The 14530-nt window shown below is 45.9% G+C and overlaps 1 protein-coding gene across 1 annotated transcript in view; it reads right to left on the bottom strand.

Annotated features, from left to right (window-relative positions):
• SLC12A8 (solute carrier family 12 member 8) overlaps positions 1-14530 on the bottom strand; it is a 111315-nt gene that overhangs the window by 19652 nt on the left and 77133 nt on the right. Inside the window, exons 8-9 of the mRNA XM_077884556.1 lie at positions 8966-9112; positions 2040-2685 (exon numbers count right to left, since the gene is read on the bottom strand). Of these exons, the coding sequence (XP_077740682.1) occupies positions 2040-2685; positions 8966-9112 (793 nt within the window). The remainder of the gene's footprint in view (positions 1-2039; positions 2686-8965; positions 9113-14530) is intronic.

The raw sequence follows: 14530 nt of genomic DNA, 5'->3' as shown, positions 1-14530 counted from the left end.
TGGTACAATATTGTATTCAAAAAAATCTCTTGTTCCCTGGATCTGACATAGAAGAAGAGCGAAATTCCAAGATAATTCCTTTGTAGCAGGCTTAGAGAACAGATAGTCTAGACTGGAACAGGGTGACAGCCATAGGACAAAGGAAAAAAAGAAATGAATATGTTTGATTTCTGAAGAATTCAAGCATTTGGAAAATAACATTAAGCATTTGATATATCTGCCCAAGCATTTAGAGAAAAATGATGACAGAAAACCAAGCAAATAAAGAACAAGGCAACTATTAACTCCAGGAAACAAAGAAGGTTGAACAAAAAAGAAAATATAATCACAGTATAATATATGGCTCAGAGTTAGGCAATATTTACTTAATCATGGTAATAGAAATGCTAGCTATTAAATTGATCAAAAACTGTGATATAAGTACACTGGGACATTCGATGAGAAATCAGAGTGGCATAAATGAATTAAAGCTTCACTTACCATAGTAGGAAGTCAAAAGATGATATCTGAAACTGACACATCAAGAAGTAGAAATACAAATATATTATTTAGTAACATGAATGTGACAGAAGCAGTAACTTTTTGGTTGAAAGTGGGATTTTCTAGGAGTGGGACTAGGGAACAGAGAAGGGTACAAAGGATGGTATAGAAGAGCAGGGACTACTATTTCTGATTATGTTATTTTTTTAAAAAAGACTTATTTATTTGAGAGAGAGAAAGAAAGAATGTGCGTGGCCATGCAAGCAGAGAGAGGGACTGAGGGAGAGGGACAGAGAGAATCTCAAGCAGACTCCAGGAGAGCACAGAGCTCATTGTGGAGCTTGATCCCACAACCCTGACATCATGAGCTGAGCCAAAATCAGACACTCATCCAAGCTCCCCGATTATGTTACTTTTCATTCCACCTGGCTTATTAAAATTGTATGATTACTTTGATAAAAATAAAATAATTCTTAAAATTTTGATAATGCTCCTATCATTAAAAACCTCCCACCAATTTGAAGGGGAGGTGGGCGGAGGGTGGGGGTGACTGGTGACGGGCACTGAGGGGGGCACTTGACGGGATGAGCACTGGGTGTTATTCTATATGTTGGCCAATTGAACACCAATAAAAAATAAACTTATTAAAAAATAAAATTTAAAAAAAAAAACAAAAAACCTTCCACCAATCTGGAGATGAAGAAGGAAAAGCAAGTGTATGGGAGAATGTAAAGTTTTTGTTTTTAGACATCTCTTTCTGTGTCCCTCTGTCTCCTCCTCTTTGCTCACACTTGTCTACACAGAGCTCAAGGGGCAGGGTATGTAATGGGCTTCACATAAAGGTGGACCTGGGTATGACATCTGCTGTACAAAGTATGAGCTCTGAGACTTCTCTGTGACCCCAATGGGCCTCAGGGTCTTCACTTGTAAAGTTGAAAAATATAATATCTATTATATTACATGAAATAACATATGTAAAGCATCTGGAATGAGGAAGACTCAAAATTATGAATTCTTTCTTTCTCTCAGAATTTCTCATACCCTGTAAGCCTCTCTTTGAGAGTCTTTCTCTGTGTCTCCATGTTTGTAGATCTCAGAAAGCAAAGCAAAGCTGTGTTCCTTTGGCTATTTTTTTCTCTATCCTTTCTTGCCTGGTTTGGGAAATTCATCTTCCACAGACAAAACCTACTAAGGCAGACAGTTTGTTACATTTCCACTTCTCCTGAAAGGAAAAATTAGTCTCATTTGTATTGATATTATATCTCAGCTGATTTTTGAGTAAAAATGAAATAATTGTTCAATTATTAACCATGGCTCCCAGCTCTACCGTACAAGGATAGACAGAAATTTCTATTTGAAATCAACTGTAACAGAGTAGAATTAAAAATTCAGCTGATATTTGAATATAACGTTAAAAAATAAATATCACGCAAAACTGAAAAGGATTTTAAACCCAGCTATCAAGTGAACTGACTAAGGTCATGAAAGGGGATTGTGATAACCAAGTAGGTGAGGTTATCCCAAATAAGGAGGCCCTAATGTGATTCCAAGGCACTCACCTTCTCCAGTTGGGCCAGGCTGGTCCGTTGGCTCAGAGATGAGTTGTTCACCACATGCTCCTTCAGGCTGAACCCCTTCACTCCTGGCACTCTGCTTGTTCCAGTAGGCCTCCTGTCCCTCCCCGGAGGTAGTAGGCAACCTGTCAGAGCCCTCAGGAGGGAAGGAAGCTGGGGACTTGAGGTCCAAAAGGAAGCTATCTTGTAGGGTTTGCTTGGTGGCCTTCTTGTGTTTCTCCTTCTTACTTTCTGGGGTCCCATCACTGTCTCCGTGCCTGGGCTGGCTATTCTCAAGCTTCCTGGTTAGCTGGAGGAGCTGATCCATGTCTTTGGTGAATTCTAGTAGAGTGCCCTCAGGGAGGCTTTGGACAGTGCCCTCAGAGCCATAGCTGGGAGCCTTCTCCAAGAGCAGGTGCTCAGAGCAGTGGAGAGCCCCCGTGCCCTCCCTGTGCACTGACTCAGGTACCTGGCGAAGGCTGCAGGGAGCCATGGACAGGGAGAAGTAGGAGTAGTCCACTGCAATATACGTCAGCATGAAGTTGATGGTGACGATGGGGGCTAGCACATTCACCTGGCCCACAAGGACAAAGGCCATGGTCACTAAGCTTGTCAGGAAGATGGCAGCTATGGGTGTTTTATTTGGCCCTTTCTGCAGAAACAAAAATAACATGCAAGACTATGAAATTTCAGAAGAAAATCACATTATATGATAGTGGCACAACCACTTCTACTACTTCTACTATGATTCTACAGATCAGTTAACAAATTGGGATAATAATACTCAACTCCTGGGGTTATTGTGAGATCAGAGCTAATGCACATAAAATGCTTGACACAGCACTGACACACAGTTGGCTCCCAACAGTGGATATTGGCTGTTTTCATAACTACTAATATGGGGAATTAGCATATAGAACTTGGACTTCCCAAATATTTCTCCTTTTGTCCTTCATGGGTTTTAGCATCAGTCTTGGAAATCAGAGCGGTGCAAAGTTCCCAGGTTATAATGGGGGAAATGACTTGAAGGGGATGGGAGACCTTGGAAGATGCAATAGAATCACTGGCGGCAGGGAAATCGTGAAACTAAACCTGCACGCTCTCACACATGCGCGCTTATATACGTCTGTTATTAGTGGAGGTGGGGGTGGGGACCTGTGGGACAATAACAGTGGAAGATACGTGCTAACCCCATGGAATCTGTCACTCCACAGAAACTACTCATCACGTCACTGACATGGTTCTTGGACCCAAAGCAGTAGTCACTTCTCCGTCCTCATCTTCCTTGACCTAAGAATTACATTTGACCCAGCTGATCACTCCCTGATCTTTGAAAGACTTTCTTTGCCTAGCTTCTCCTGATTTGCCTCGCTCCCCATTATCCGCTCCCTCTTAGTTCTCAGGGCTGGCTCTCCACATCTCTGAAATCTACATTTATAGTAGCCCAGGGGGCACCTGGGTGGCTTAGTTGGTCAAGTGTCTACCTTCGGCTCAGGTCACGATCTTGGGGTCCTGGGATCAAGCCCTGTGTCAGGCTCCCCACTCACCTCCCACATGTGTTCCTCTGCCGCTCCCCACTCATTCTCTTTCTCTCTCAAATAAATAAATAAAATCTTAAAAAAAAAAAAAAAAGTAGCCCAGGGCAGGGTTAAGCATCCAACTCTTGATTTTAGCTCAGGTAATGATCTCAGTGTCTCAGGTCATGGAGCCTGCTGAGGATTCTCTGCCTCTCCCTTTGGCCTCCCCCCACCACCTAACCACCTACACTCCCATGCTCATGCGTACACTCTTTCTCTCTTAAAAAAAAAAAAAATGTAGCCCAGGGCTCCATCGTTGGGCTCTTTCTCTTCTCTACCTCGATTTCCATCCTTGGTGATCTCAATCCAGGCTTCTGACTTTAAACACCAGGTTTATGTTTTTAACTCCCACATTTGAATCTCCAGCCTGAAATGTTCCCCTGAAATCCAGACCTAAATATTCAACTGTCTACTCAACATTTTTCATTGATGTCTAATAGGATCTCATAGATCTCAAACCAAACTGCTCACCCCCAATCTCCCACCCAACAGATCTACTCCTTCTATAGTCTCTGTCTCAGAAAACAGCAATTCCATCCTTCTGGCTGCTCAGTCAAGCAAAATTCTTGATGCCTTTTCTCATTCTCTCATTCTCCATTAGCAAATACTGTCAGCTTTACCCTTAGAATATGTACAGCATCTAACCACTGCTCCCACCTCCTTTACAGCCAACAGTCTGCAAGAGGAGGGGCAGACACATAAGCCATATCCAGACCTGACCTGTAAACCTCCCACATGTGTTCCTCCAGGTGCATTCCCCCTAGCTGACGGTCAGAATAGGGAGCAGCCTTTAAAGTCACAGGATGAAGACAACAGTCATCAGCCGGAGTCTCCAAGGTTCAGAGCCTCTGTTAACCTGAAACACCTGCCCTAGAGCTTCAGAGTAAAACTCTGGGAGAAAAAAAATAAGAAGTAAAAATACACTTTTACTGACTTTGAGGATTACATTTTTCAGTAGATCTACTACAGCTGTTTAACATACTCTAACAATAAATCTACTAAGAATAAACTAAATCCTTAGAAACTGAAGAGAACCTAAAAGGAGGGTGTGGAGTAAAAGGAAAGGCTAATGATCCAGGCCAAGACATTGACAAGGGCAGGCTGTGAAGTGTTATAATAGTCAAACATGAATGTCTGTCACCAAATGGCATCATAAAGAATGAAAAAACAAGCCACAGAATGGGAAAAGATATTTGCCACATATATAACTGACAAAGGGTAACCCCGAATGTTAAAGAATCCTTACAAAATAATGAGAAGAAGAAGAAAAAAAAATAATAATGAGAAGAAGACAACCCACTAAAAAAAATGAGCAAAAGAATGTCTATTCAACATATGAAAGGTACCCAATCTCATTAAGTAATCAAGGAAATGCAAATTAAAACCATAGGGAGATTCCATTAAACATCCACCAGATTGGCAAGAATTTAAAAGTATGATAATATCAAGCATTGGCACAAACATAGAGGGACAGGAGCGCTTATCCACTGCTGATAGGAGTGTGAATTAATACGAGCACTTTGGAAAAAAGAGTTTGGTGTTATCTAGCAAGTGGAAATATATATACCTTATAGCTTAGCAATTCTAATAACAGGTCTACAGTCTGGAAGACCTCTACATGTGAACCTGTCTCCCAGTGTATGTTCGTTGTACCGTCTGTAGCAGTCCCAAATTAGAAACAGCCCAAATGTCCATCAACAGCAGAATGGATAAATAAATTCTAGCAAATGAGGAAACTCTATATAGGGATGGTAATAAACAAGCTGCTGCTAAAGCAAAAATGTGGATGAATCTCATGATGTTGAGTGAAGGAGGCATGCCACATTTATATGAAGTTTAAAAACAGGCAAAATTAAACAATTCTGTGTAGAGATGCATATGTAGGAAGCAGACCAGGGGTCAGCATACTATGGCTCCTGGGCCATCTGGCCACCATCTGTTTCTACATGCTCATGAGCTAAGAATGGTTTTGCATTTTTAAACAGTTGGGGGAAAAAAATCAAAAGAGGAGGAATATTTTAAGATACACAAAAATTACATGAAACTCAAATTTCAATGTCCATAAAGCAGTTTAATTGGAACATAGCCTACACCTATCCCAATAGGTGTGTCTGTGGCTACTTTTGAGATATTATTGCAGAGTTAGTTATGACAGAGACCACAGAGCCTGCAGAGCCTGAAGTATTTACTCTTTGGCCCTTTCCAGAAAAATTCGCCCACTCCTGAGTAGAGCTATAAAGAAAGCAAGGAAATTATGATCACAGAAGTCAGGTCAGTAGCTACAGCTACCACAGGGCGGGGGACAGGGCTCGGACTGGAGAGGGCATGAGGAAGGTGGCATCTGGGGGCCGGAAGTTTCACTTCAGTTATTCTTTAAACTGTTCATATTGGTTCCATGTTCTTTTCTGTATGCTGAATATTTTTCAAAAAAAATATATTTTTTAAGTAGTTTTTATGCCCAGTTGTGGAGCTTAATGCAGGGCTTGAACTCATGATCCTGAGATCAAGACCTGAGCTGAGGTCAAGAGTCAGATGCTTACCTGACTGAGCCACCCAGTTGCCCTTTTCTCAAAAATTTGTTTAAAGTTTATTCTCCCTCCCATTAAAAAGGAAAATGTGCTAATAAAACGTAATCATATATAAAGAAGCTTTGGTGAGAAAAATTTTTCAAAGTTAAAAGGCAAATGACAAACTATAGAAAATATTTGTAAAACAAATCACAAGGAGTTATCCTCTCTAAGCAGAGAAGAGCTTTTAGCAACTGAGAAGAAAAAGACCAACAATTACAGAAAAAAATTTTTTAATTAAAAAAAATTTAAAAATACACACATATACATGTGTATATATATACATATATATGACTAAGAGGAAACGATGTCCAACCTCATTCATATAAGAGTAATACAAATCACGAGGATCCAGAGATGCCATTTCTCACTACACAACTGGCAAAAATTCACATCTGACAATGAACTATGATTGCCGGGAACGTGGTACCCAGGGCAAACAGTGGTCCATACACCCTATGTCTAAATATTCCAACTACAAACCACGCTAACAAACCGTTAAATCAAATGTGTTCTCTCCTTCCTTTGCAAACACACCTTCAGGACAGTGGAGAAGTCCAAGTTCAAGTTCAAGTTAAGAATCCTTGCACTCTCAGAGTTCCTCAGTGGAGGATGGCCGTGTATAGCCTCCAGCTCATAGCCCCCCTCCTACCCTTTCCAGACCATACCATGGGGGGCTCAGGCGCACATGCAGACTGTGGCCCATTCCTTGGTCCTAGAAAGGACAGGCCCAGGGAAGAGGTCCTTGCAGCCTCTGGATGTGGGTTGTGGAACGTCTGGGCAGAGAATTCTAGGCAAGAGTGCAAATGATCCAGTGTAGCACACCTAGATCATCCAGAAGCGGGGCATGGGATCCAGGAGGGCACAATCCCTTGTTCTCATGAACTTTATCCCAAGGACCAGAACAAAGTCCTGGTCTTGGCCTGCGTCTAAGAGTGATGCTGGCTGTCAGGACGCAGGAACTGTTCTACATGCTGGTAGAAGTACAAAATGATACGACTCCTACAAAAGATGTTTTGGCAATATCCATCAAAATTAAAAATGTAGGGGATCCCTGGGTGGCTCAGTTTGGTGCCTGCCTTTGGCCCAGGGCGCAATCCTGGAATCCCAGGATCAAGTCCCAGGTCAGGCTCCCAGCATGGAGCCTGCTTCTCCCTCTGCCTGTGTCTCTATCATGAATAATTAAATTAAAAATCTTTTTAAAAAATTAAAAATGCATTTCCCCTTCGCCACAGCAAACTCACTTATGAAACTTTATCCTACAAATATATCTGCACGTAATTACACGTACACACACAAAACTATTCCCTGTAACACTGTTTACTGAAAGCCACACAAGGGTCAATCTATAGGAACAGGTTAAATAAACTATGGCATACCCACGTGATGGAAAAAGAATGGAAAAATTTCAGCATCTGTATGAAAAGATGATTTCCAAGCTATATTAAGTGGAGAAAAGGTATAGAACAATGTGTTAGGACACTGTCTTTGTGTAAAAAAATACAGAGGAGGATTCATTAAAAAAACTAATAAAAACAGCTACCGATAGGGCATGGGTACAAGCGAAGAAAGAGATAATAAAAGACTCATGATAGAAGCAAAATTTGTCGATGTACACCATTTATGTCATTCTTAGTTTTGAGCTCCATGTATATACTACCTCATAAAAATACATGAAATTAAAGAAAAGGCATATACCACACAGAAGGTACAGACACGACAGCCAGAGCTCCTACTCAGCCCACGCTGGTGGATGCGTGAGAAATGGAGGATGGTAAGGGAGGACTAGTGGCCCTAACAGAGAAGGGTCTGGGGTGGGAAAGGGGTGGGGGAGGGCCTCTGTGGTGCTCCAACAAGATGGAAATGAACTCTACTGGGGCACCTGCGTGGCTCAGTCGGTTAAGTGTCTGCCTTTGGCTCAGGTCATGATCCCAGGGTGCTGGGACCGAGACCCAGGTCGGGCTCCCTGCCCAGTGGGGAGCCTGCTTCTCCTCCCTCTCCCCCTCCCTCTTGCTTGTGCTCTCTCACTCTCTCTCTCTCTCTGTCAAACAAAATCTTTAAAAAAAGAGAGAGAAAAAGAAACAAACTCTCATAAACCACATTATTGGGACGTGGAGTTCTCTGTCTCTTTTCTCATCCCTTAAGTTTGAGGAATGTCTCGTTCAATCATTCCGTGACTCAATCAAGCTGCACTGTGTATCAGTAAGAACTTGGACCAGGAGGACTGACGGAGGCCCAGAGGCCCAAAGTGTGGGAAATCATCACAGGGCAAGCCCACAAGGAAGGCGAATTTCAAGGGCAGAGTGAGAGCTGCAAGGTCCAACTCTCCTCCTCACCAAGAGATTCTTTTTCTTCTATTCTGAACTTAAAGACTCCTGAATTTGTTTTTTTTTTAATTCTATGTTTTTAAAATAATAATAATATTAATTTAAAAAATTAATAATGGAAATTAAAAATTTAATAATAAAAAATTAAAAAAAATTTTTTCTGAATTTGTTTTTATTAAAGGGTGTGGCGGTCCCTTTCCGTGCTCCTCAGGGCCCCAGATGCCACTATGGCTGTTAGCTCACCCAGCGCTAAGGGGTCCTGGTGGCTGTGACCTGGACAGACGCTTTGTCCACCTGGCCCTGACTGAAGGTGGCCAGAGGCCAAGGATGAGAGAATGACCTCATCTCTCCCACTCTGGAGAACCTGACCCCTGGCTCTAATCAGAGAGACTTAAGCAATTTATTGGCCAATAATCAGGTTCACAGCAAAACATACATTTCTCCAAAAAATGGTCACTCACCCCTTGCCCCAGACAGGCCAGAGCAGGAACCACTTTCTCCTGGGCAATGCACTGCAGGATCCGGGGGGCTCCGTAGAGTCCTCCCATACAGGAGGCCAGGGATGAGATGTATAAGCCCAGCAGGAACAGGAAGCCCACCAGGGACACCTGCGGGGGAAGCGGTTTCATTACCCACGGCCAGAACTCGCTTGCCCCTTTCCGCTCCCCTGCGCTCAGCCATCTGCACCCCGCGGATCGTCAGTCCCCTAGGTTCCACCTCTGGGCTAGGTGCACGATATCCCCAGCCCCCCCCCCCCTTCATACCACCACTGTCTCAGTTTGGCACACCACCACCAACACAGAGCGACTACAGGGGTTCTCCAACCCTCCCACCAAGTGTGCACCTGACTCACCTAGAGGCCTTGTTAAAATACGGATTTCTGGTCCCTGCCAGGGTTTCTGATTAAGGAGGTCTAGGGAAGCGCCCAAGAATTTGGATTTCCCACAGGATCCCCATGGATGCCGATGCCCAGAGGCGCTGGCCGACGACAGTGCCCACAGGCCTCGGGTCTCTAAGCCGCGCCCGCTCCGACTCGCGCCCATGCCTCTGCAGAGCGGCCTCTCTGAGCTCAGACGGGACCACAGAGACACCAAGGGCTCCCCAGCACCCGGCATCCTCAGGCCTCTGGTCCCCGACCTCTGTCGCCCCACATCTGGGTGCTCGTCTGGGTCACGCGCTCCCCGCCTGCCGCCGAGCTCCCATCTGCCTGGTGCCTGTTACACCAGGTTGGGCTTCAGGTCCTCCCCCGGCTGCTCCCCAGGGCGCCTTGGTGTGAGCCTGGGGAGCACCCAGCACGCAGTCTCCTCTAGTGCTCCCTGAGGCCTCGCTGCTGCAGAGCACCTGTCTTGTTCACCCGAGATCCTTGGGGCCAACACAGAGCTACAGACGCTGAAGGAATGAACGCGCTCCGTGACCCACGTGGCCCACGAGTCACTAACCGGCAGAGAAGGAGAGGGCACAGTTGTCCCGCGCGGTGTCGACTCGCAAAGATCAGTGCTGCTGGCCACGCAGCTGGGTCACAGGCTGTGGGCGGGGAACCTCCTCACCCTCCCGAGCCCCCTTCTGTACTCGCTCTGATGACCGAGGTGCCCTTCTCCACTCCACCGTAGGCACGGCGGCCAGAACTGTGCGCTCTGGTGCTCCTCGCCCACCTACCACAGGCCTTGCCCTGGCTTGCCCTACGCTGCACGGTTTTGCCACATCCTTCACGACGAAGACCGTCCGCTCACTTTTTATGCCCCTCCCTTAGCGGCCCCTGGGTCAGTGGCATCGAGCTACATGGAACACTAGCTCCTGGCTAGACCTCTGTCCTGGCATAAACGACACCAGCCAGGATTCCTGATTGGAAGTGTATTATATTTAAAAAGAATATATTTGCAGGATAGGAGAGGGTCACAGAATCATCACGAAGCTGAACGATCAGGTTTGGAAACAGGCAAGACCCTAGCCTGGAGGTGCAACTGGGACTCTGGACAGGGGACAGTTTGGCCAGGATGCTACTGTCACCCTGCCACCCTGCAGATGAATTCCCCCCATCCCTTCCTCGTTGCCTCATTTCTTACACTCGGGTAGCATCTGATGGGTCTAGCTGAGGTCCCATGTCCTACCAGGGCCACAAAAGGACAGGCAAGAGAGAGGCCTGTCCTTGGGGCTTCTGTAATCTTAAATGGGGCTTGCTCCCCCCAAGATCATATATAGGTGGGGTAACCCGCACATGGCCAGGGATGCAGGGGCCTGATGGCCATGACTCGGGTCCACTGCACAGCCTAACTCGTCCTTCGTTTCAATGTGGATTGCTCTTCCCTAAACGCATGACCTCGTCTTCTCCCCAGTGAATGTCCCTCGTCTATTTTCTTCATTGTCACCAGCGTCTGTGTCTACTCTGCCCTCACCCTTCTTATCATTTTAGTACTAGCAGAAATTCGTGTTATCTAACGTTTCTCATCACCTGATTGCTTGTGCTCGGACGGCACTTGTGATTCCCAGCTGTGTGCAGCGCATTACACTCAGGGGTTGTCAGAAGCCCCTGGGCCTCATGCGTCTTGCCCCCGCCCTGCGCCAAACAGGCCGGCAGACGGTCTCCACAAGTGCCCACGAAGTCACGAGGCTTCACGACTCATGCCCTGGATGCCCCACAAAATTGTTAGATAAACTGGTTCCGTTATCAACCCCGGATCGATTCTGGGATGCAGTCCTCCACCTCTAACCTTTGTTTCTGTCTTCTCAGGCCAACACATCCTGGATCAAGAACACACAGGCCTGGGGACGCCTGGGTGGCTCAGCAGTTGAGCATCTGCCTTCAGCTCAGGGCGTGATCCCAGGATCCGGGATCAAGTCCCACGTCGGGCTCCCCTCATGGAGCCTGCTTCTCCCTCTGCCTGTGTCTCTGCCTCTCTCTCTGGGTCTCTCATGAATAAATAAATAAAATCTTTAAAAAAAAAAAAAAACACACACACACATAGGCTTGGGCTGCCTGGTTGATTCAGTTGTAGAATATGCGGCTCTCGATCTTGGATCATGAGTTTGAGCCCTACATTGTGGGTAGGGATTACATTAAAAAAATACATAAAAAATAAAGAAAGAAAAAATAAAAATAAAAAATAAAATACATAGACCCTGCGGTGAAATTTTATCAAAAGCTTTTAGAAAATGTAACTAGTAGTTCTCCACTCGGGCTACACCTAAGGACCACTCCAGGGGGTTTGGCTCTATCAGGGTGAGGTGGGGCACAGATAATGGTGGACTTTTCAAAAACCCTCCAGGCGAGTCCAATGCACAGCCCGGGTAGAGAATCACTGGCCAGGGTGCATTGTACCCACTGCACGTCCCTTCAGAGAATTTTCTAGGAGATGCAGGCATGGTATCTCCTTGCAGAAATTTTGTTGCTTCTTATCCAAAAGGTTATATATATTTGTGTTAGAAAAAAAAACGTTTTTTCATTGAAAGCCTGCCCGTTTACGCAGATTGGAAATGAAACTGCCCAGGCTGGTTTCCTCCTGGTGTGGGGCTGACTCCAGGAAGCTAGAGTCTCCGGCACCAGGAGGCCGTGGTACAGTAACACCCATCTTGGCCAGCCTTCCCACAAACACCCTCTGGGATCCTTGCAGAACCTTTGGGCTGGGGGCCAGAGGGGGCTGTCCAGACATGGTGACTTGTTTATGTTTCTGCCCCGTGTGTCCACTGTGTTTACACTGGTTTGCTCACTCGACAATCTTTTACATAAAACTATTATTTTGTCAGTTTTTTGAAAAATAAATGAAAGGTTGGTCCTCAGGTCTGGATCAATTATAAAAGCTCCATTCTCCCTCTCCCACATATACCCGGTGTCTTCCTTCCCAGCTGTCATCCATCCGCCCATGGGAGCAATCACTGAGGCCAGGTGATGTACCTGGCACAGCGCTAGGCACAGAGCGAGACCTTATAGGCACAACAGCGAACCGCACAGCTTTGCTCCCAGCCCTTGTAGAGTTTAATCATTTCTCTCTTCCTATGGAACTTCCGGTGGAACTGGGAGCTTGCAAACTGCCAGGGGAGAGGAAGTGAGCATTTATCTGATCAGATGTGCGTCGACAATTCTTTAGAGGGAAAAACAATAAGCACTCCTCTGTCATACACCTGTTGGAGCCACCCCAAAAAAGCTCTCCGTCTTTCCAAAATTATCTGAGGTGTGAACTACGCTAATTTCTTTCTGCTGTAACTGCTGATGGAACTTGTAATTCCACCTCCTTGCTTTCCGTATTTTACCCCGGTGACCATCAGAGAGCTTTGGCCGTTGAGAAGTCCCCCCTATCCACCACCGGCCGCCCCCTTCTCTTGAAGGATCATATTCAAAGTCCCTTGCAAGGTGCTCACTCTGCTTCATCCACTTCCTGTGGCCCCTTGACATCAGTGAGGAGTACATCCTGCAACTCCTACGATCCCAAATTGTCTCACGGTCCCCTCGTCTTCCGCAACATCAGATTTCCACAGACACGAGCTTCCTCCTCCACAAAATGACCCATATCTCCACTGTCAGCCAAGTTTTCTCTCACTTATTTCCAGAAGCAAATAAGGTTGGCTTCACTTCCCGAGAGGCAGCTCCTGCCCGTGGTGGAGAGCAGAGAGCGGAGGACAGACAGCCGGGCCGGGCCGGGGGTGGGTGCTGAGCAGCTGGCTGGGCTCCTTCGCCAGCCGTGGGCTCGGCCCCACTGTCATCTTCCATGCACAGCTTGGGCCGTGGGCGCTGGCGGTCCCTCTCGAACGCGTGAAACCATGACTGTCAAATCTCAGAACGACTGGAGTTTACTCTGTGGGATACTTCCTTTTTAACAAAGATGTTTGGGGGTACTTTTCCTACTTAGTTTGTTCTTATTTTGCTGGTTGGCAAGCCCCAGGCTTCCTAAAGTACTTGGTCTTCTGATGTTTAATAACCTTTTTTTTTTTCCTGGACCGTATATAAGTTTTTTCTAAAACAGTTATTTAACCTATTTGGTTTTACCTCTGCTAATACTTGCTTGTTACAAAATTCTTCTTTCTATACCTGAAGAATACCGGGATGGACTCAGGGCTCCGGGGTGGCTCAGTCAGTTAGGCATCTGCCCTCGGCTCGGATCATGATCCCGGGGTCCTGGGATTGAGCCCCACGTCAGGATTCCTGCTCCTCGGGAGCCTGCTTCCCCCTCTCCCTCTGCCTGCCCCTCCCGCTGCTTGTGCACTCTCTGTCAAATAAATAAAATCTAGAAAAAAAAATATTGGTATCGATTCTCTTTTTTCCTATCCAGTTAAATAGAGTGGATTTGTAGGGAAAAAAATACGTCCTACCTGTAAGGTTATCCCCATTAGGAAGTGTGCAGGGAGTCAAAATGTAATAAGCACCTACTGTGTACCAAGTACTGTGCTTTACACAGATTACCTCAGAGCCACCACAATGTACTAAAGACTTTCGAAAAAGCGTTAACACTACGGGGTGGCTGGTTGGCTCAGTCGGTAGAGCACGCCACTCTTGATCACAAGGTTGTGAGTTCAAGCCTCACGTTGGGCGTGGAGCCTACTTAAAAAAAAAAAAAAAAAAAGCATAACACACACACAAAAAAAGCATAACAGGGATCCCTGGGTGGCGCAGCAGTTTGGCGCCTGCCTTTGGCCCAGGGCGCGATCCTGGAGACCCGGGATCGAATCCCATGTTGGGCTCCCGGTGCATGGAGCCTGCTTCTCCCTCTGCCTATATCTCTGCCTCTCAGTCTCTCTCTCTCTCTCTCTCTCTCTCTCTCTGTGACTATCATAAATAAATAAAAATTTAAAAAAATAAAATCTTAAAAAAAAAAAAAAGCATAACACTATGGAGACTGATGCCCAAGAGCCAGGCAAAAGTTTCTGTGCAGCAGCAGGGATATAAAGCAAAAAAAGAAACTTCTTAGAGGAACTGTAGGCTGGGAAACCAAACAATTAGAAATAGATCTGAGAAGCTGCAGCAAACCCAAAAAGACCCAGCTGAACTGACCAGCTGCAGGTCAGTGGAGAGGAATCCAGGGCAGCCGGCAGCCCTG

This window comes from Canis aureus, chromosome 35 (genome assembly GCF_053574225.1).
Source record: "Canis aureus isolate CA01 chromosome 35, VMU_Caureus_v.1.0, whole genome shotgun sequence".
In the NCBI taxonomy this organism is placed as follows: Eukaryota; Metazoa; Chordata; class Mammalia; order Carnivora; family Canidae; genus Canis; species Canis aureus.
This window is presented reverse-complemented; position numbering and strand designations above follow the sequence as displayed.